The 22,151-nt window shown below is 36.7% G+C and overlaps 2 protein-coding genes across 2 annotated transcripts; both read right to left on the bottom strand.

The window, feature by feature from the left end:
- Nucleotides 1-5,920: 5,920 nt before the first annotated feature.
- LOC128861511 (facilitated trehalose transporter Tret1-like) lies at nucleotides 5,921-10,045 on the bottom strand. The gene is made up of 6 exons (XM_054099691.1): nucleotides 9,768-10,045; nucleotides 9,044-9,273; nucleotides 8,849-8,979; nucleotides 8,332-8,684; nucleotides 7,866-8,266; nucleotides 5,921-6,238 (listed from the first exon to the last, which is right to left on the bottom strand). The coding sequence occupies exons 1-6, from the start codon at nucleotides 9,835-9,837 to the stop codon at nucleotides 6,038-6,040; spliced, it is 1,386 nt and encodes a 461-aa protein (XP_053955666.1). The 5' UTR covers nucleotides 9,838-10,045; the 3' UTR covers nucleotides 5,921-6,037.
- A 5,315-nt stretch (nucleotides 10,046-15,360) lies between these two features.
- LOC128861504 (facilitated trehalose transporter Tret1-like) lies at nucleotides 15,361-21,769 on the bottom strand. Its single transcript, XM_054099677.1, has 6 exons — nucleotides 21,471-21,769; nucleotides 19,346-19,575; nucleotides 19,151-19,281; nucleotides 18,634-18,986; nucleotides 18,156-18,568; nucleotides 15,361-16,960 (listed from the first exon to the last, which is right to left on the bottom strand). Exons 1-6 carry the CDS (start codon nucleotides 21,538-21,540, stop codon nucleotides 16,760-16,762), a joined length of 1,398 nt encoding a protein of 465 aa, XP_053955652.1. The 5' UTR covers nucleotides 21,541-21,769; the 3' UTR covers nucleotides 15,361-16,759.
- Nucleotides 21,770-22,151: the final 382 nt, after the last annotated feature.

The following is a 22,151-nucleotide window of genomic DNA, read 5'->3' as shown; positions in this document are numbered from 1 at the left end:
ACAGCTTCCATTTGATACCCATATTGTACATACACATCCGAAGGTTACCCGGGTCCACGTTTTGACCTATATCTCGAGACCCTGTCCACCAATAGGTATCCAAACTATACGGGAGCCATCTTCAATACCTACTTAACAATGTATGTAAGTTTGGTTTAATTCGGTGCAAAGACACGGCGGGTCCACGTTTTGGCATATGTTTCGAGACCATCAATAGGTATGAAAATTACCCCGTATTAAAGCACTTGTCAACAGCTTTCATTTGATACTCATATTGTACATACACAACAAAAGGTTACCCGGGTCCACGTTTTGACCTATATCTCGAGCTCTATCCACCAATAGGTATCCAAACTACACGTAAACCATCTTCAATACCTACTTAACAATGTGTGTAAGTTTGGTTTAATTCGGTGCAAAGACACGGCCGGTTAGCGAACACACACAAAAAGTTGACTTTATTTTATATATAAGATTGCTTATAATAAATATTATAAGACCATACACTCCATTTTGTTAAAATCAAATAGTTTCATACCTTCTTGGTTTATGGCGGTCTCGCTTCTACTAAACAACTCAACAACCGACAAATTCAATTGATGCATCAAGGCTTGCAAGGGCAAGCATTTGCTCCTTTCGCATTAATAGCTTTTTGTTCGAGGATCCTTTTTAAAAGGATAAATCGATAGAAAACTAAATTTTAGGAAGGTATCTGTCAGCTATAGTTGTTAGCTACAATAGAAATATGTTAAGTTTACGTCCAAAGTCGAAAAAGGCAGTCTGGCCAGACCCGAATGCCCAACGGAGGGTTAATTGCCATTAAATCAGTACGCCATACAAAACGTAGTCTTATGGATTAACGACTTCCATCCAACTTCGCATGATGGGCCTTCCAGTAGCCATATCTTTTTCCCCTTGCGACACACAGGAAAGTGACTCATTGAGAGTTCAGTCATCATTCTTCAATTATTATTTGTTCAGTTTTCATTTGAAAAGTGATGCAATTCATCAGAGTTGAAGTCAACTAAATGAGGAACATTTGTTTTCTATATTAACATTCCAATTATAATTATGAATTGATATTCACAAATGAAATACCAAAATCGATGAATTCCAATGCTTGACTATAAATACTGGGATTACCGAAGTAATTCAAAATAATTATGCGTGCCCTGGTCACCCTAGATAGAAAACAGTTGAAAAACTTATATGGATTTGCTCAGTGGTGTAAATTAATTTAAGTTCGATAAAAAGTATTCGTCTGTAAGTGTTAGGGCCGTTTATGGTGACAAACATACTTACTACTATCTGTGTGCCATAAAACTGCACTGAATAAATACGCGTACCTACTCAGCAGGTTTCCTAAATACATTATTTCTGTTATCTTAAATGCATGAAATGAATCCCAGTTGCATATGGGACTGCCTATATGTACAACAAAAAACAACCAACATGCACCAAAGCTCCCACTAAGTCATTCGAATGCGAACCAGACAACAGTTTTGATAATAGACCTCTCCACGTACTTTTCAAGTAATTTTGTAACAGCAAAAATAAAAGTCTAAGTGATATCTATGAGTAAGATAAGTAACAATTTGCAATTCAATAATGACATTGGCTTGTGCACTACGAGGGCAGTGTAGTAATTATCTTAACTGATCTTTTAGGGGTGCAAATAATATACTCGTATGACATGTTTTTTTGGCTGCATGCAAACTATCGATACCGATAACTATGATTTCCCAGCTCAGAATGGCAAACTGGGTTCACATTTCTCGGCAGTAAGGTTTGGTAAGCCATCGTGAATCATTTAATTTAATTTAATTTGAAAAAAACTAAATAAATAAATATGTTCGAGAAGTTCATAGAACACTGGCGGCATCATCGGTTCTTATTTATTTCGAAATGAGAAAGGAGCTGCCGTTGCGGTGAATGGAGAGCGCTATCGAGCCATGCTGACTGAATTTTTATTTTCAAAACTTAATCAGCTAAACAGCGACGACCCTTGAATCCAAAAGAATGGCGTAACTTGCTACAAAACGGCCTTAGAATCGATTTATTGACGCAATGCGGCCAGAGTTATTGGAAAGAATAGTCAAAAATTGGACTGATCGATAGTGCATTCGACCGTAGGCGCGCCGGGCATATTCCAAATGTCATATTCAAAAAATAAGTTCCATGAAATTATCTACCAGATTATAATAAAATAAAATAATTCCCAAAACATATCTGTTTTGGATATCATTTAAGCTCTCAACTTCTAAAAAAACGTACGGCACATTTATACGTACACTGCGACACGTGTTTGTTGTAATACTCGTGGTATTAAGAAAATCACTTTTTGACGTGATAACGTCTTATAATTCGATTTAACAGGCTGCACGCACGAAAAAATGTGTCGTTACCTTACTCATTAGTGTTACCTTGCTCTTTAGTGTTACCTTGCTCATATGTAGTTACCTTGCTCATTAGTGTTACCTTGCTCTTTAGTGTTACCTTGCTCATTAGTGTTACCTTGCTCTTTAGTGTTACCTTGCTCTTTAGTGTTACCTTGCTCATTAGTGTTACCTTGCTCTTTAGTGTTACCTTGCTCATTAGTGTTACCTTGCTCTTTAGTGTTACCTTGCTCATTAGTGTTACCTTGCTCTTTAGTGTTACCTTGCTCATTAGTGTTACCTTGCTCATTAGTGTTACCTTGCTCATAGGTAGTTACCTTGCTCATTGCATTGCATGAACTGCAAGCGAAAGCGCGGAACGAACGACAAAGCAAACAAAGCAAACGAACGGCAACGTTCGACATCTTGCTCTCTCCTACTTAAGTGAGCGTATATATGTATGTATATGCGCATATGTAATTACATATATAAATTCACGTATTTGTATTTGCATATGCCTTCTTATTGATTATTATTAATTTGATTCACTTGAAGAATTTAAAATAAAACCAAGTTTGTTAATAATACCTGTTGTTTTAATGTTATAATTATTAATTTTTTTATTATATATGAAGGAAAAAATGTATTTTAATATTTACCATATACCTTATAAGATATGTTGTCTATACTAATATTATAAAGAGGAAAACTTTGTTTGTTTGTAATGAATAGGCTCAAAACTACTGGACCGATTTTAAAAATTCTTTCACCATTCGAAAGCTACATCCTCCACGAGTAACATGGATTATATTTTATTTTGGAAATAGGGCTCGAGATATAGGTCAAAACGTGGACCCGGGTAACCTTAGGATGTGTATGTACAATATGGGTATCAAATGGAAGCTGTTGGTGAATGCTTTAGTCCAGAGTATTTTTCATGCCGCTCCGTAACTAGGGTCTCGAGATAGAGACCAAAACGTGGACCCTAGAATGTGTTTGTACAATATGGATATCAAATTGAAGCTGTTGGTGAATGCTTTAGTACAGAGTATTTTTCATGCCGCTCCGTGACTGGGGTCTCGAGATATAGGTCAAAACGTGGACCCGGGTAACCTTTGGCTGTGTATGTACAATATGGGTATCAAATGAAAGCTGTTGATAAGTGCTTTAATACGGGGTAATTTTCATACCTATTGATGACTAGGGTCTGGAAATATATGCCAAAACGTGGACCCGCCGTGTCTTTGCACCGAATTAAACCAAACTTACACACATTGTTAAGGAGGTATTGAATATGGTTTCAGTATAGTTTGGATACCTATTGGTAGATAGGGTCTCGAGATATAGGTCAAAACGTGGACCCGGGTAACCTTCGGATGTGTATGTACAATATGGGTATCAAATGGAAGCTGTTGGTGAATGCTTTAGTTCAGAGTATTTCCATCCGCTCCGTGACTAGGGTCTCGAGATAGAGACCAAAACGTGGACCCTAGAATGTGTTTGTACAATATGGATATCAAATGAAAGCTGTTGATAAGTGCTTTAATACGGGGTAATTTTCATACCTATTGATGACTAGGGTCTCGATATATATGCCAAAACGTGGACCCGCCGTGTCTTTGAACCGAATTAAACCAAACTTACACACATTGTTAAGTAGGTATTGAAGATGATTTCCGTATAGTTTGAATACCTATTGGTAGATAGGGTCTCGAGATATAGGTCAAAACGTGGACCCGGGTAACCTTCGGACGTGTATGTACAATATGGGTATCAAATGAAAGCTGTTGGTGAATGCTTTATGTTATGTTATGTTATGTTATGTTATGTTATGTTATGTTATGTTATGTTATGTTATGTTATGTTATGTTATGTTATGTTATGTTATGTTATGTTATGTTATAGTATGTTATGTTATGTTATGTTATGTTATGTTATGTTATGTTATGTTATGTTATGTTATGTTATGTTAGGTTATGTTATGTTATGTTATGTTATGTTATGTTATGTTATGTTATGTTATGTTATGTTATGTTATGTTATGTTATGTTATGTTATGTTATGTTGTGTTATGTTATGTTATGTTATGTTATGTTATGTTATGTTATGTTATGTTATGTTATGTTATGTTATGTTATGTTATGTTATGTTATGCTATGTTATGTTATGTTATGTTATGTTATGTTATGTTATGTTATATTATGTTATGTTAATGTTAACTCATTCTCTATATCCATACAAAATATCTATCAAACAAATAAAATTAAAATTTTCTTTTGAAAAATGCAACCATTCAATCAGTATTTTCTTATGACGTTATCACGTTAAACTATCGTCAGTAAACCGACTTTACAGACAACCTCTTTTTTCTCTATAAAAGTTTTGGAAATTTATTGGAAATTTCGCACTCAACCACTTTTATATAAAGAGAAAACATCGAAGGAAATCAAATATGTGTCGAATGAAGTTCATGGCATCGTTGCACCATCGTTTGCGCTCGTATTTATTTATCAACATTTTGACTGTTATAAAAGCAATTTCTTCTTTTCCTAAACTGCATTAGTTAGCGATTTATATAGTTTTTGTTGCTTTTGGGTAAGTTAATTGAAAGTGAATCAGATTCTGGTTGCCCAATACACTTTCTTAATGAAAAATCGAAAAATCAAATCATAATGTTGTTGTTGTTGTTCGAAGAGTGAAAGTTCGCTAAATAGCAGTAATGGATCTCAAGGGAATGTGTAGAACATGCATTGTAGGCAAAATGGAATACGAAAGTACCAATAGTAAAGTGAGTCCCAATGACCAAAGTAAATGACGTATGTGATGAACTATTTTGCATGCCCTTCAGTCGCCACCCTCCCCTATTTGGTGTCACTCGATGATTATCTGCTTCCAAATAAGAGAATTATTTCACCGTGTACATTATAATGGCAGCACAAAATGAAAGGAAGAAAAGCCGTTCCATTCGCACCATCGTCGTATGCCTGTAATTCTAACTGCATGTCGGCTGTTCAATGCAATTCGTCCTCTTCTTTCTATGTACTTTCATCCGTCATGGCATTCCAATGTACGAAACGTTGTTGTAGTGCTACCATTTTTAATGAATACTCTTTGGTATTTGCTTTTCTAACTTTTATTGTTTTCAACTTCAAATAATTCAAATGGAGTTTCATATATTCCTAAATCCCAATTAGTAAGAAGTTTGGTTTGTTTGCTTGCCGAAAGCAAAAGAATTTATTAGATTGCATTTTGCTTAGCGTTATATAGTACGGGAACAGACCTGAAGCCATTTACAGCGGCCTAGATAACTCTTACCTCTTTCTGTTACGAAAAATGCGGACTCTGTTATGAAAAATGCGTTTTCAGATGACTCAAACGTTTGCCCACGCAAATATGTCTATGGCGCAATTTGTCAAAAGCTACACATTTCCTTCTCTCGTTGGACATTAAGTCTGATATGATCATCGGTGCTGGTACTACTCGCTTCAAAATTACCATGTAACTACGAGGCTTGAAACCAAGGGGGTCTATAACTAAAAACAAATACTGTCTTATTTTAAAATTTTCCCTTTATCTCTTGATTTTATTGCTTCGCTCGACAATCAGACATTCACACGGGATATCATTTTTGATCAGTAAAAACAATATTTGTTCGGTTTCTTTTAATCCTTCTCCATTGATTTGCCTTTTGCCTCTGGTAGGAAGAAAAATAGATATATGCCAGTAACCACACAAACAGTGGCACACGAATACATAGTAACGGGGATGCCTAATTCGAATAGGAAATACGGAAAAAGCTTCAAGGCTATGAACAGCAGTACACCGATAAATAGCATAGAAATCGATAGAGCTTGTGAACGAATCTAGAAGAGAATATTACAGGACGATTAAATAATTATTTATGTGCGAGTAATAAATAAATAGTATTGTGATGCATGGAATGAGACGGAGGTGATGTAAAAGTAAGTACTTCCAATAAAACGTTGGGCTTGAACATGGGATATGTTTGACAAAACGGCCAACGGGTATTCGTTGCTGGCTACTCATGCATGTAAAATTAGTTTAGTTTAATTTCTACGCGCATCTTAAAACAAAATATCGCAATTTTTGTGAAAAGACCTAAAATGTCGAATATTTCGTACTGCTCAAAATTAAAAATAATTTATATTGACCGAATTTTAAAAGGATAATAATACCCGTATTAAAAATGAAATTGTGTTTTTATTTTCCAACATAATCCCCTTTTAGAAAGATATACGTCTCCCAACGCTCCGACCATTTTTAACCACTACAAAAAATTGGATTTGTCAAATTCTCTAAAATACGCCGCGATGATTTCCTCGTTTGAACAAACATTTTTCTCGCGAGCCATTTCTTCATCTTAGGGAGCAAGATAAAGTCGCCGGGAGCCAGATCGGGTGATATGATGACGCCGTATCCAAAAAAATCGTCGCCATTATCCTTCCGGCTGATAGGACTTTCTTCGCCTTCTTTGGAGCAGATTCGCCGGGAGAAGTCCGTTGTGTTGATTGTCGCTTAGTTTTTGGTGTGTAAAGATGAATCCAGGTTTCATCAACGGTGACAATTCGACGCAAAAAATCCTTCGGATTTCGCTTAAATTCCTCCAAACACTGCTTCGAAGTTAATAGCCGCATCCGCATGTTGTTCACCGTGAGCAATCGGGCCATCCATCGCTCCGGCAATGGCCTCTGTTACGTCGTTCGTCGATCAGCGAGAATAATGGCCAGGACTTTTTGAATGATTTCCTAGGTAACCACGTCTGCTGGATGTCCTGGTCGCTCTTTATCGCAAATGGATGTTCGCCCACGTTTAAATTCGTTGAACCAATATCTAACTGTGGTCATAGATGGCGAAGTATTTCCATATACAGCATCCAACTTTGCTTTTATCTCCTCGCATTTTTTTCCATCCAAAAACAAAAAGCGTATTACCGAACCATACTGAACTAATTCTGATGTATGCAATTGCTAAATATGTCGATCAGGCCTATCCAACAATTACCCTCAAGTGAAGAAAGGAAGAAGAAGCGTGCGTTATAAAGCTTCTGTAATTGAGACCACACAAGAGTACAGGCGGTTCTAAATCAACTGCTTTTTTGAACCCGAAAAAGACGGGCCCTATTCAGTTTACAGCTAAAGGATTAGTTGATTTCCGAGTGTCCGCTCACGCATCATCAAACCTCATAGAAAAGTGTAGCAAAAAATAATAACAAATATTCGACATTTGCGGGGTTTTCACAAAAATTTAGATATTTTGAGTTTAGATGATGGTAGAACTTTTAACAAAACTGATTTCACATACATATAGCCATTGTCCGTTTTGTATGACATTTTTGTCAAACCTACCACAGATATGAGACCAATAAATGAATAAATGAGTAAGTGAGTAGACTGCAATCATGTGAACGTAAATGTCGTATTAAATTCACTAAAGTTGAGCAGTTAATTTTTTATCGCTCTTTGCGCTCACCTTCGCTGGATGTATCTCAACCACGAGGGCATAGAAACATCCAAAGACTCCATAAGCCGAGTTGAAAACCACGAACGTCATGAGAACGATAGGAACCCAATTGTATTCAGCCTTCGTTTCCGCGGCTGTAAATTGTACGAATGCTCCAAACCCACACATACCAGCCATCATGCCGACCACCGAGCACAAAAGCAAAGGCCGACGACCAAAACGTTCCACCAAAACAATAACCGTTACTGCTCCCAACATCTGCACGCATCCCATAAGAATAGAGCTGACATTCGGATTTAAGGTTGAGCCAGATTCGGCAAAGATATTCATGATGGCAAAACTACCAGAAAACTGGTTGAGCACACACAAATTGGCTGCAGTGAAAAAACTGAAGAGTGTAGACTTGTTTACTGAAAAGAGCAAGTGAAATTAATTGAGGAATATTAATATAAAACCACATGGCGCCCAAACTTACGAAAATCTTTGAGCGTGACCGGCGTGTCAAAGCCACCGTTCACGATGGCCGCCTTCAATTCATCGAATTCGCTCACTACTATTGACGTATTTTGCTCAGAGTGCTCAACATTATCATTAAATTCAATTCCTTTGCAGAAGATGAACGACATCTTAGCTTGCTGCGCACAGCCACGTTTCAGTAGGCATTGAGGTGCCTCCGGAAGGAATATATTACCGAAGAGATAAATAATGGGTAGTGCAAAGATTATACAACATATTAGGTGGTAATTGAGATAGGTGGCCATTATGTAACCAATTAGCAAGCCAGAACTGAAGGACATCATAACCATGGAAGTGAGCGCCCCGCGAATTCTGGGAAATAGAAGAAGAAGGAATTCAAAGAAAAAGTAAGAAAAGGGTAATGAATTTGAAAAATCAACAGGCGCTTGAAAAGCACAAAAGAGAACTATAAATCAATTAAAATCAATAAAGCTAAACAGGTTCCAAAATTAACGATTTAGTTGAAAATATCTTACTCTTTATCGGATATTTCACTTATAAAAAGCGGTACAGCCAAAAAGATTCCAGCGCTAGTGACGCCAGCACAAAAACGACCCACATACAGATATTCGACACTTTGCGCCAGATAGTTGAGCGTCCAAAACATCTGTAAGAAATTTCTCATTTTAGTTGCTTTTCAAAGTGCTTAGGATTCTAATCCTCCCCCTTACCATTAGTGGAATGGCCAAAATGTACAAATTAAATTTACGATCGAATCGATTGATTGTGAGTCCAAAGAAAATATTTCCCGGTATGTAACCCAATCCAAAGGCTGAACCAATCCAGGAGGCCTCTTCAGTTGTGATCGGAAAATGGAGCGGCGAAGCAGGCGACTGGAGTTTATTCAATGTCGGTGAAAGCCAACCTATGCCGGCGGCATGAGCGAAGGTCATAATGTGTACTGGAAAAGGTAACAAAACAATTTTTTAGAAAAATATTTACCGGAGCAGTAATTATAATAGGGTTTGCATGGGGTGTTTTTGTAGCTCCATGAGAACCAACATCCTACGTACAAAAAAGGCATTCAACAAAACAATAACGAACTGATCTTAGTAATATGTAGCTATGGGAGCAGTAGCAGAGCAACAGAAGCGTGAGCGGTTGCGGTATCTGGAGCACCCAAGAATAGCTCCCCAAGTAGCGTTTCGGCCGACTCCAAGTTATTTTATGCTACTCCAGCTACAGAGAAATCTTAAATTTTTTTGCTCTACTACTCATCTGTTCAAGTTCAGGGTAGTAGCGAGATCAGAGTTAATGCAAGCACTGAACTTATTCACTATTCGCTTTTCTCTGCTCTACTTAATTCGGGCAAAAATTTCCACATTTTTCTTTTTATTCTCAAAAATTACACTTTTTCCGTTCAAACCGAATATTAAAAATTTTTTGATTTTGTACCTGTTAAAGTGGCGAGTATTTGCATGCGATAGCGTTTATTGAGGATACTTATTTCCGGTTTTGTATGCATTTTGTGGCCTTTAGTTTTTATGCACTTATTTTCCAAAATAACTACGTAATTATAACTGCAATTAATTATACCAACAAGTCAATCTTCCACACCGCTGATGTAAACCCATAAACGTTTTGAATTTAATTCGCTAATTCAAATATTCCATTCTAATAGACGTATTTTCAGTAACGCACTGGAATGACAATTCCCTTCATACTGACGAAGCAAGAAAAAGTGTCTCTACAAAAGTACTTCTGTGAAAGAAATTTGTTGCTTTGCTTAACCCCTTGCGTTACGATTTCGATTTTGATATTTCATTTTAATGCAACTCAGTGCGGCTGTTCATCAGAAAATACAGCTAAAATATTTTAATTTTAATATTTAATTTAATATATTGGATTTTATTTCATCCCTAGAAAAACATGTTTATAAAATATTGACAAAAATTAACAACAGACAAATTTGAAAATATCGTCTTCCAGCAACAACTAAAATAAAACACTCCTGAACAAAATATAAATTATAATATCAGAAGTAAAAAAATTTACAAGTAAAATATTTTTTTGTAAAATCGTATTCCAAATCGAGCTCTTTCAGATAGATGTAATTGAATGTAAACTGTGTTTTAGATGTAACTCAAACCTCCTCTATATTCCATGAAGGAATCATCAACAGCTACATCACATTTTGGTGTATACAGGTCGGAATCTATTTTATTCCAATAAGTTAGTACTGTCCGTACTTTCTTTATTCTGACACTCTCTATGCACACAATGGCAAATACCTACAAATCTTTTGAAAGACATAGTTTGGGCAAACATTGAAGTTTGTACGATGTCTCTTTTCTTCTCTTACGCGATTTGGGCCGAGTTTAACAAAATTTCTTTCTCATGCTAACCGGCGCAAATTGGACACACCAAGTGAAGTGAAGTTCTTTTCCTCCTGATCTTTAATGTATTGAGGTCTTTCTCTTCCTCTGCTACCAACAGCTAGTACCGCATTGAATACTTTCAGAGCCGGAGCTTTTGTATCCATTCAGAGGGTATTCGCTGCAGTATGTCTATGTAGTCATAAAGCTCATTGTTCCATCTCCTACGATACTCGCTGTTCATAGCATGCAACGGTCCAAAAACATCGGTAGAATCTTTCTCTCACACACTCTAAGGGACGCCTTGTCGGATATTGTCATCGTCCAAGCTTCTGCGCCTTACGATAGAACGAGCATGATGAGAACCTTGTAGAATGTCTGTTTTACTCGTTGTCTATTTAGTCCAAAGTAGCACTTGTTGATAAGAGCGATTCTACTGGTTCTAATACTGGTTCCTAGATAAACGATATATTAATATCATGTGCTCTATATTTGTTACCTTTGGTTATATAAACTTAATAAAACAACTTCCCAAAAATAAATAAATATCTAAGTTTAATAATTTACTACTACTACTTTTGAAGCAATAAATAAGCAGTGGACATAGCTCGGCAATGTCTAATTTGGCATATTAAATGTTTGCGGGCGAAACTCGTCATTCCCACTTAAGGGGTTAAAGATAATTTTCTCATGTTCCGTGAAGAAGAAATCATCTTCTCTGTTGTTTTGCGACTTTGATAACATTTGCAAAATCCCGTGTGATTTGTTCACCAAAGCCTAATATTAATCAAGACTATTTAATCAGTTAATTCCAGTTGCTAATATAGTTGAGCAAAAATGCGCATACATACGTAGCTAAAGCGATGACCGGGAACGTCTCATTTGTATATAAACATATGTAAGTTGTTATCATTTTACTCGGTTGCCATCCGAAGCAAAATTGTGAGAGTAACTTCGGCTTTTCCAATTAGTCGGTGTTCAGACCATAGATGTCTAGATGCGAAACTCTTTTTCTTGTGAGAGCGCTGGAAAATGGGAAATTGGGAATTTTTAGTTTCCACACCGCCATTGAGGTTAGTATGATATAGAGGTGTAAAAGTAACGAAAAAAAGCAAACCCGTATATGTTCGTTAGTATAACGATGAGTACTCGTTACTATCGTATCGTTACGTTACTCGTTACTTTTGATACCTTATCCATAACGCAACGAATCGAATATGTTGTATCGTATGGTACGCGTACAGTATGACGTTGCGACGTCACAAGAAAGTGTAGAACTGCAAATGAAGTATTGGCTGAATCTCCCAAATTATAATGAAAAAGCAACAAATAGGTGTAAAATTTTTGACAATAATATTTAAACAACAAAAATCTTTCGTTCCTGATCTAAAATCTTTTCCATTCCCTTTGGCTGAATAGAGCTGCGTTTCTCGCTTAATATTTGGCTCGATTTGGAAAAAGTCCTTTCAGATGGTACAGAAGAAGCCATAACTGATAAATATTTATCAGCCAAGCTCAAGAACTCCGGGTATAGAATTGCCCGTGCTTGCCACCATTTCAAAGGACAGTCATTTCGAGATATAATTCTTTCCTCTAAATATTGCCTCATAGTAATAATACTGCTGCTAACTACAGAGTTTGAAGCTGACACTGACGGCGTCACAGCATCAAAATCTTTCCAAATTGAATCGTTATCAGCGTCAGTGTTGCTAGTTTTGCAGCTCAGTTTTCAATGCATCTTTCGCAGACTCATAACTTGATAAATCAAACCTAAATGCCAGCTTCTTAAAACGCGGGTCTAATAGTGCTGATTTAGATAACACAGGGTGCCTGTAAAAATTCTGTAACTTTTATATTCCGTTAGTATTTTATTTGCCAGTTGCTTTCCTGTATCTGTTATTATATTCGTAGTTAAACTGACCAAAATTCTGGCCATACTTTCCGTCGAAGCCATGACCATTGAAACAGTCCCCTTTTTTTCTGAAGTCATTTCTTCAGTGAGTTCTTTGAATGGCTTCAGAATTTTTATTATTTCTGGCAGTGTCTGCCATTCGCCTTCTGAAAGATTTTCTACTGGATTGAGTAAGATTGCAAGAGACGCTTCTAAAGGGTACTGTTCCATCTGGTCACTGCGTCCATTTTAAGCTTTAATGGTTTTTGATTAGGCCTCAGTTGCTCCTGCATGGCAATTAGTTTTCTGGTAGCTATTGGACTCTTGTGGAAATGTTCCACTATAGTTTTTTTTTTGTTGGTAATCGATACATATTTAGCATTCTCCAATTCTACTTTTAATTTTTTTTGGACTTCGGAGTAGTGAGAATCCAACAAAGTATTGAATATATATCTTGAAGGTATTTTATAAATTGGTTCTAAGCAAATAATAAGATCTTTAAAACCCGCGTCTTCAACTACAAAAAAAGGCTGAATGTCTTTAACTATCATTTTAAAAATTAAATCAAATTTTTTCTCTTACTGCACCTATTGGACGTTTATTAAAGGCATTTAAATTAGTCTGCTTCGAATTGGTTTCATTTGTTTAAATCACAAGATTAGTTTCAGGATTAGACTCTGCGCTTGTTGAAGTTGGTGGTATAGCACCTTCCAGGGCTAGCGCATTTGGTCTGTGTTTCTTCATGAGATGTCTTTTCAAATTTGTAGTCGAGCCACCTTTTACGGAATGTAAGGAATTGCAAAAATCACATTTTACCTTATCGTCTTTAGCGTCCGTGAAAAAACCCCATAGTTTACTCCTTTTCTTATCCATTGTACCAGTAAAATTATGCTCTAAAATAATAACAATAATAAGTGTAAACAATTTATAAACAATATTTTCTTATTCCTTATTCCAATTTCAAACTTTGTCTACGTACACAAAACTTGAAGCACCAAAAGCACTGAAAAACTTTTACGGACGATTAACTTCCAAATTTTAATATAGGTACTATAATAACAAAAAAACATCAGTCTTTGTAACGAATGTTTTTAAATTCACCGAATGAGCGCGCGCTATACGCGCATGCGCAAACAAACGTACATCAGCAAACGTTTTTATACACGTATAAACTTATTACCCATGATTCAATAATAAAGGCTTGCTCAGTAAGCAGCTTTCTCTTTCTCTCTTGACAAATCGGCTCCCTTAGCAAGACACTGGGTTGCTAGCTCTAGAAATTTTGAGTAAAAGTGGAGGAAAAGTAAAATTTGTAGAAAATACATTTCATTTTCAAAATGGTCTTCTTACGAGCAACAACTCGCTAAAGAGTTCTCATCGGTATGTTCAGGACTATGGTAGTATGACATAGAATACATATCGCTTAAGTCTGGACATGATAGAGTAATTGTCACAATCCGAGATCGATGAGTGGTGAATTTATTTCTTATGATGTGGTGATTTAGACGCAATTTATGTTTTGCAAAGAGCTAGCATTTCCCAAAGAGTTCCGACAGGGAGAATAATTGGATAGTCCCGACCCGATCGATAACATTGCATGCCTCATTATAAAAAATTTGGAATTGACGGAACTTATTTCCAATGAGCTCACCTTTCCATAGAGGGATGAAGTGTCCAGAGGAGGCTTAGTAAAGCACAGTATTAGCATAAAAAAGCTTCTCATAAAAAACCATTTACCGGAATCGGTTTAAAACTGCAGAGCCTTCAATTTGTGGAACGTGCGCTACAAATAGGAGAAGGATCTCGGCCAAACACCTAACAGAATTGTACGTGCAAATTATTTATTTTTAACAACATAGTTTCTTAGTTTAAAATCTTCGATTAAGTGCAATAATTTCTTGTTTTAATATTAGACTTGGCATTTTCCGCTAATAAATTCTATTTGTACCATTATTTACATTCAAATTTTAATTAAAATTAATTTTTTAAATCGTTCACAGTTTGTTTCCATTTAAGTAAGAAAATACTTTTTTGCTACCATTTTTACCAAAAGGGATTTAATATTTTCCACTTTATTCACCTTCTTAAATGCAACCTTTTGTAAGGGAGTGTCAAAAATCGAATGTCACTAGTGAGCAAACCTTTTATAATTGAATCATGCTTATTACCTACGTGAACTGAACTCATACTACAAAAAATGCGAGTAACGAAATATATTCGTGTGTAACGTTTCGTTACTCGGTACTAGAGAGCGCACCCGTTACTCAGTACCGAATACATACAGTTTGCTTCAGCTCTAGTATGATATATAGTGCGCGGTTGCCCAGTAGCCTTATATCACCCGTATACACCTACATATTATAAAAATTAGCACAATCAGCATAAAATACAGAAAATCAAAAATATTTAAATAGGAATATTCTGAATTGATATACAAATGCTATATAATAATAATAAAGCAACGAACTCGAAAATGTATAAATAAATATATAAAATATTGCAATTTTTTAACATAAGAATAAAGCTAAAACAGATAACCTTTACATTTTTATTACCTAAAAATAGTTAAGTATGTTTGCAAAATATTTCAAACACAAATTCAATTCCCTCACCTACGCTTTTCAACCATCAAATATATATATATAAATTTACAGACATAAACCAACACACAGTTTTCAATAAAATTGTATAAATTCATGCATATAAAATGTATGTATGTCTACATTCAAGAGGAATGAAAAGTAAATGTCGAAAAGGATATAAAAGGCTTTGGAAAATTCTACAAACTCCTTTCAAATTACAATAAGTTATTATGTTTCAATTAAATTAATTTTAAGACAAATAATTATAAACATTTCTATCGCGTAATTTCTCCATTAAGCAAAAACGAACTGCTTTCGTTAGTTATTTTTGGCGCGTTTTCTCTGGCAGCCCGCCATTTCGCCTATCAGCTGTTCAAAATCACATAATGTGTCAATGCTGCCAAGTTTCGAAACGAGCTCATGGGCGCGCTATCACTCGAAATAAAAGAGTTTCGCATCTTATTATCTATGGTTCAGACGGCAGCGATGTAACTTGAGCGTAGGCTGTGTTGGGTTTTTACGTAAATATATCAGCAACACAGTCTGAGGTTTTTCGTAAACAAACCGCTATCATTAATGGTTGCGTCAGAAAATCAGCTGATTGGCTTAAATACGCTGAGAGCTGGTTAATGGTCTGATGTTGGCCACCAGCTCACTATATGCCAGGAGCCTCCATGAACCAAACCAAGAAATTACTCTGTGGTGAGAGAAGGCCCTAAATTGGAACTAAGGTGCACTAAATTTAAAAGGCGCAGTAATTTTTTTTTTGATAGGCATACCGAAGTGGAACAGGTGAAAAATATGAAAAATATCAATGGTATTAATTTAAACAAATCCTTTATTGCAATGCTTCCTTCGAAAGAAGAAGGGGTTAACGGCCTTATGGAAAATGAAATAACTATCTATACAGATGGCAGAAGGTGTTAGCATTGACTCCAGATTTTCTCGTTCTTCCCTTTAAAAGTTTCATTATTTTTCATTCACTATAAAATTAACTGTCGTCTTTCGGCAGTGCTGCCATCGAATAAAATTATGGGAATTAAGTTTAGTAATTGAGCTGGATTAAAAAAAAATAAATAAATAATTGGCGCGTACACTTCTGTTAGGTATTTGGCCGAGCTCCTCCTCCTATTTGTGGTGTGCGTCTTGATGTTGATTCGCAAATGGAGGGACCTACAGTTTCAAGCCGACTCCGAACGGCAGATATTTTTATGAGGAGCTTTTTCATGGCAGAAATACACTCGGAGGTTTGCCATTGCCTGGATTAGTTGCACCTAATTCCTTGGATAATTCCGATTGAAGTCGTTAGTCCCGATTAACGCGACAGTCTGTCTATGCTATTAAAAAATTTATACGTCTTTCTGTCCGACGAGGTCCTGAATATATATCCCATACATACACATGCACTTGCGTCAAACGATTGCCCCGAAGCAAATAGGCTCATACAAATATGTCTATGGCGCGAGAGGTCAATAAATAAAAAAAAATTCTGTCTTAATTCTGTCCTAAATTTTCACTTTAGCTCTTGATTTTATTGATTTGGTGTACAATCAGGTATTCCCATGAGATATGCTTTCAATATTTGTTCTGTTGTTTCTTCTAATCCTTCTCCATTGATTTGCCTTTTGTCTCAGGTAGGAAGAAAAATAGATATATGCCAGTAACCACACAAACAGTGGCACACGAATACATAGTAACGGGGATGCCTAATTCGAACAGGAAATACGGAAATAGCTTCAAGGTTATGAACAGCAGTACACCGATAAATAGCATGGAAATCGATAGAGCCTCTGATCGAATCTAAAAGAGAAAATAATAACACGATTAAATAATTATGTATGTGCTAGTAATAAATAATTAATAAACAGTATTGTGATGCATGGAATGAGAGAGAGGTGTAAAAGTAAGAATTGAATTTGCGCAAGGTCGCGCAAAATTAATCAACCAATTCTATTCTAAAATAACTTTCTTACTATTAAAGGAAACACAATATTCTGAGTGACAGAAATCTTTATTTTGACCTTGACGTGCTCCATTGCTAGCCTGTTTGTATATGGCAGCTGTCTAATTCACAAGTTCGCAAGTGTCAAATATGATTGGCGTACGACGCCATTTGCAAAAATTACAATATATATCTTTCGATAGCGTGATTAATTTTGCGCGACCTTATATAAAAATTCCTTAAGAAATTTTGAGAGGGCGAATTCTGCCAACAGACGCTTTTACTCCCAATTACGCAAATTTTGAAAGAAGTTGTGGCAAAAGATGACCAATCTGGGAGTGTGTAAGGAAACCAATCGTCAGCCTTTTCGGCGTCATTTCAATCGATGTTTTTACCAACCAAATGGGAATGTAGATGTTATGTCATGGGGAGTAATTTTACAAAATGCTGATATGCTTAAGTGTTCTGAGTGACACAGATCCTAGCGCTTTTAACTAGCTTGTAACAGACGTCTGGATTTGCTCTTTCTGGCCGTGAATGTTCTTCACTGATCTCTCTCAATTCATCAAGTGCGGATTTTGGTATTTAATTAAGAAATCGAAGATATCTAGACTTCTGCCCTTGTTGATTGGCACATCGAAGGATTAAATAGCCATTGTGGCTTTGCATATCCTTTACTAAACATTTCCGCCTCAGATCAAAATCGATTTTTTCACGTATGAGAAGCACTGTTGCATGGTCTTACTCAAAGCACTACTTGATATAATGATATATTGATGTTATCTACAAATTGGTATGATCTTTTCGAAAGCTCCATTTCGGTCGTGCACTTAAAAAGAAAAGAGCGGGATAAATCTAATGACGTTGCTTTTAAGAAGATGCACATCTCATTCGAAAGCAAGAAATAATAAATATATACTGCAATTAAGCACAGATATGACACAAATAAATGAATGTTAGGGTAAGTGTATGGATTACAATAACGTGAACGCAAAGTTCCTATTTGGTTCACTCAAGTTCTGCATTAAGTTTCTTATCTCTCTTTGCGCTCACCTTCGCTGGATGCATTTCAACCACGAGTGCAAAGAAACATCCAAAGACTCCATAAGCCGAGTTGAACACAACCAGCATCATGAAAACGATAGGCACCCAATTATATTCAGCCTTCGTTTCTGCGGCTGTAAATTGTACAAATGCTCCAAACCCATACATACTAGCCATCATGCCGACCACCGAGCACAAAAGCAAAGGCCGACGACCGAAACGTTCCACAAATACTATAACCGTTACTGCTCCCAACATCTGCACGGATCCCATAAGAATACAGCTGACATTCGGATTCAATGTTGAGCCAGATTCGGCAAAGATATTCGCCATATAATTCATGATGGAAAAACTACCAGAAAATTGGTTGAGCACACACAAATTGGCTGCAGTGAAAAAATTGAAGAGTGTAGACTTGTTTACTGAAAAGAGCAAGTGAAATTAATTGAGGAACATTAATATAAAACCACATGGCGCCCAAACTTACGAAAATCTTTGAGCGTGACCGGCGTGTCAAGGCCACCCTTCTCGATGGCCGCCTTCAATTCATCGAATTCGCTCACTACTATTGACGTATTTTGCTCAGAGTGTTCAACATTATCATTAATTTCAATGCCTTTGTAGAAGATGAATGACATCTTAGCCTGCTGTTCACAGCTACGTTTCAGTAGGCATTGAGGTGTCTCCGGAAGGAATATATTACCGAAGAGATAAATAATGGGTAGTGCAAAGATTATACAACATATTAGGTGGTAATTGAGATAGGTGGCCATTATGTAACCAATTAGCAAGCCAGAACTGAAGGACATCATAACCATGGAAGTGAGCGCCCCGCGAATTCTGGGAAATAGAAGAAGAAGGAATTCAAAGAAAAAGTAAGAAAAGGGTAATGAATTTGAAAAATCAACAGGCGCTTCAAAAGCACAAAAGAGAACTATAAATCAATTAAAATCAATAAAGCTAAACAGGTTCCAAAATTAACGATTTAGTTGAAAATATCTTACTCTTTATCGGATATTTCACTTATAAAAAGCGGTACAGCCAAAAAGATTCCAGCGCTAGTGACGCCAGCACAAAAACGACCCACATACAGATATTCGACACTTTGCGCCAGATAGTTGAGCGTCCAAAACATCTGTAAGAAATTTCTCATTTTAGTTGCTTTTCAAAGTGCTTAGGATTCTAATCCTCCCCCTTACCATTAGTGGAATGGCCAAAATGTACAAATTAAATTTACGATCGAATCGATTGATTGTGAGTCCAAAGAAAATATTTCCCGGTATGTAACCCAATCCAAAGGCTGAACCAATCCAGGAGGCCTCTTCAGTTGTGATCGGAAAATGGAGCGGCGAAGCAGGCGACTGGAGTTTATTCAATGTCGGTGAAAGCCAACCTATGCCGGCGGCATGAGCGAAGGTCATAATGTGTACTGAAAAAAGTAGGAAATTATTTTGTTTCTTTTTCTGACTGAAATACTTATAAATACATGTTTTATATTTAAAGAGGTTTTCAATGGAGACATTTCGTGGATGAATGATAGCAAATGAAGTTTACAATTCGACCTCGTGGTCTTTTGCGTCCCCTACTCATTGCAACCGAACCCAGTTCCCTTAATAAAAATGAGGTAGAGCTGGGTTTGTCTGAGCGGTTCTTCCGGACGAGATGTCTTAACCGTCTTCGCGTTATAACGTAACATTCGAGAAGAAGGTGTGCTGGAGTCAAACGACAAGAGCCAGGATGACAACGCAATCTGGAATGATCTATGAGAATTCTCGTGAGCATTCTCAGTTTATCCTTAGGGGGGGTTTTGTTATACACCGTATGAAGGACTTCGCCTGGCGTAGCCACATCGTTTAGTGCCAGCTCACGTCTTTTAGCCTTAGCTCTTCATACTATGTCGCCCGTAGGTAATAACGAGGTCGCAACCACTCTAGCAAATGCGACCGTTACTTCGTTCAAGGTTCTACACCTTTTTCCTGATACCCATATGAGCCGCATCCGATGGTGTATTCCTAGAAAGTTTAATTTCTCGAACCACTCAAGGACCAATAAGAACTTAACCTCAAAGTATGACAACGGTCATTCCTCTGTCAAAGCTGATCGCTGCCCATGGATAGATATCATAGACTTCCGCTTGGAAAATCCTTGGAAAACTACTTATCGGCACAGAGCGCCTTGTTTTGGGGTCATATGTCCCGTTGCCTATAACTTCTGGTATCCTCGAGCCAAGAATGGTAGAATTTAAGATTGAGCCTTACGATTCGCCGTGTCGTAAGCGTCCATCAATAAACAAGCAAAAGAAAGGGGTATTGTTTGTTTGTGAAGAAGAAGAGTAGGCTAAAGCAAAAGAAACAACCAAACACAAGAAATACTTTCTTACCAAGGCGTCTTCCGCATAAAAACGCAAATAAACTGCATTTGAAGGCTTTATATTAATTTGTGAACTTCTCCTCCAATTTAATAACTCTAGGGATATCATCCCTGGGTAACTGGGCAAGTGGGAACAGCAGGCTCAACGATACCATGTTCTTGGATGAGATAAATGAAGATATTACTCCTTGACTTAATTGGAGCGTGTAAGGGAGTTGGCAAGATGTTTCGTCGAACTACCCCACAATGTAGAATAAATGCTGGTCCCTAGATAAACGATGTCTCTTACAACCTGCAAATCATCCAAACATTTGACAAGTAGAGCAAAAACATTTTGATTCACTGTTGGCAACAAGCCTCAGTTTAAATTCTGACAGGACAACGATCCAGAACCACAACATAAAGCTCATATGGTCAGATTAGTAGATGTCAAAGGAAATTGCCGATGAATTGGCCAACTGTGGATCAGCGGTTACCTCACAGTTCGGCAGGAATCATGAATTGGTAGCACTAAGCATTTTCTCTGTGAGTGTCACGCATTTGCCAAAGCAAGGCTGCGAATTTTGGGTTCCGATGTCATTAGAATCAGTAACAATCGTTCTCTCAAACTAGGGGATATTTGCAGTTTTGCCAAAAAATCTGGAAAATTCTCACAGGTCTAGCTAAATGTTTAAAAAAAATTTTTTTGTCGAACTTTAAAAGTTTTTCCTCTCAGGTGCGTAATTGTATGTAGTTTTGTACCTAAGGAAGTTTTTCTCACACCTTCTAAATAAACTATTGTAAAAAACGCGCGGACTTTATACAAAATCTCCTCCAAAAAAATTCCTGGTTGCGCGTCTGCTCACAGGTTCATTTATTATGCCTCTGCTCTACTTAATTATGACCAAAACTTCCATGTCCTTTTTATTGTCAAGTATGCCACACCAATCGAATACTAATTTTTTTATTTCTTACCTGTTAAAGTGGCGAGTATTTGCATGCGGTAGCGTTTATTGAGGATACTTATTTCCGGTTTTGTATGCATTTTGTGGCCTTTAGTTTTTATGCACTTAATTTCCAAAATGACTACGTAATTATAAATTCAATTAATTATACCAACAAGTCAATCTTCCACACCGCTGATGTAAACCCATAAACGTTTTGAATTTAATTCGCTAATTCAATTATTCCTTTTTAATAGGCGTATTTTCAGCAACGCACTGCTCTGCCAATTCGTCTTTTAAATGTCCACTTCTAACATGCTTCAGACAGAATTTCTCTTCATACTGACTAAGCAAGAAAAAGTGTCTCTATATAAATAGGTCTGTAATTAACAAGAAATTCATTGCTTTGCTTAAAGATAATTTTCCCATGCCCAGATGTGAAGAAGAAAACAATTTCTCTTCCATAGTTTTTTGTTGTTTTGCGGCTTTGATAACATTCGCCAAATCCCGTGTGATCTGTCTACCAAACCTAATATTTATCATGGCTATTTAACCAGTTAATTCCAGTTGGTGATACAGTTGTGCAAAAACTGTACTTAGATGAATTGGGAAATGCCCGGGAGCGTCTTATTTGCACGTAAATACGAGTTGATAGCGTTTAACTGGGTTGCCATAGAACATTCTGAACATAGAACGGCGGTTGCAGTATCCG

Source organism: Anastrepha ludens, chromosome 2 (genome assembly GCF_028408465.1).
Source record: "Anastrepha ludens isolate Willacy chromosome 2, idAnaLude1.1, whole genome shotgun sequence".
In the NCBI taxonomy this organism is placed as follows: domain Eukaryota; kingdom Metazoa; phylum Arthropoda; class Insecta; order Diptera; family Tephritidae; genus Anastrepha; species Anastrepha ludens.
The sequence above is the reverse complement of the archived record's forward strand: the minus strand, read 5'-3'. Positions and strand labels throughout refer to the sequence as shown.

What these genes read in the sequence shown, in the direction of transcription:
- LOC128861504 (XM_054099677.1), bottom strand. Translation starts at nt 21,540, where the DNA reads ATGCATACAAAACCGGAAATAAGTATCCTCAATAAACGCTACCGCATG. An exon ending in AGTGAAATATCCGATAAAGA is followed by an intron (nt 18,987 to 19,150) that starts GTAAGATATTTT and finishes TCTATTTCCCAG; the next exon opens with AATTCGCGGGGCGCTCACTT. An exon ending in TTGAAATGCATCCAGCGAAG is followed by an intron (nt 16,961 to 18,155) that starts GTGAGCGCAAAG and finishes TTTCTCTTTTAG; the next exon opens with ATTCGATCAGAGGCTCTATC.
- LOC128861511 (XM_054099691.1), bottom strand. Translation starts at nt 9,837, where the DNA reads ATGCATACAAAACCGGAAATAAGTATCCTCAATAAACGCTATCGCATG. An exon ending in GGTCACGCTCAAAGATTTTC is followed by an intron (nt 8,267 to 8,331) that starts GTAAGTTTGGGC and finishes TGCTCTTTTCAG; the next exon opens with TAAACAAGTCTACACTCTTC. An exon ending in TTGAGATACATCCAGCGAAG is followed by an intron (nt 6,239 to 7,865) that starts GTGAGCGCAAAG and finishes ATTCTCTTCTAG; the next exon opens with ATTCGTTCACAAGCTCTATC.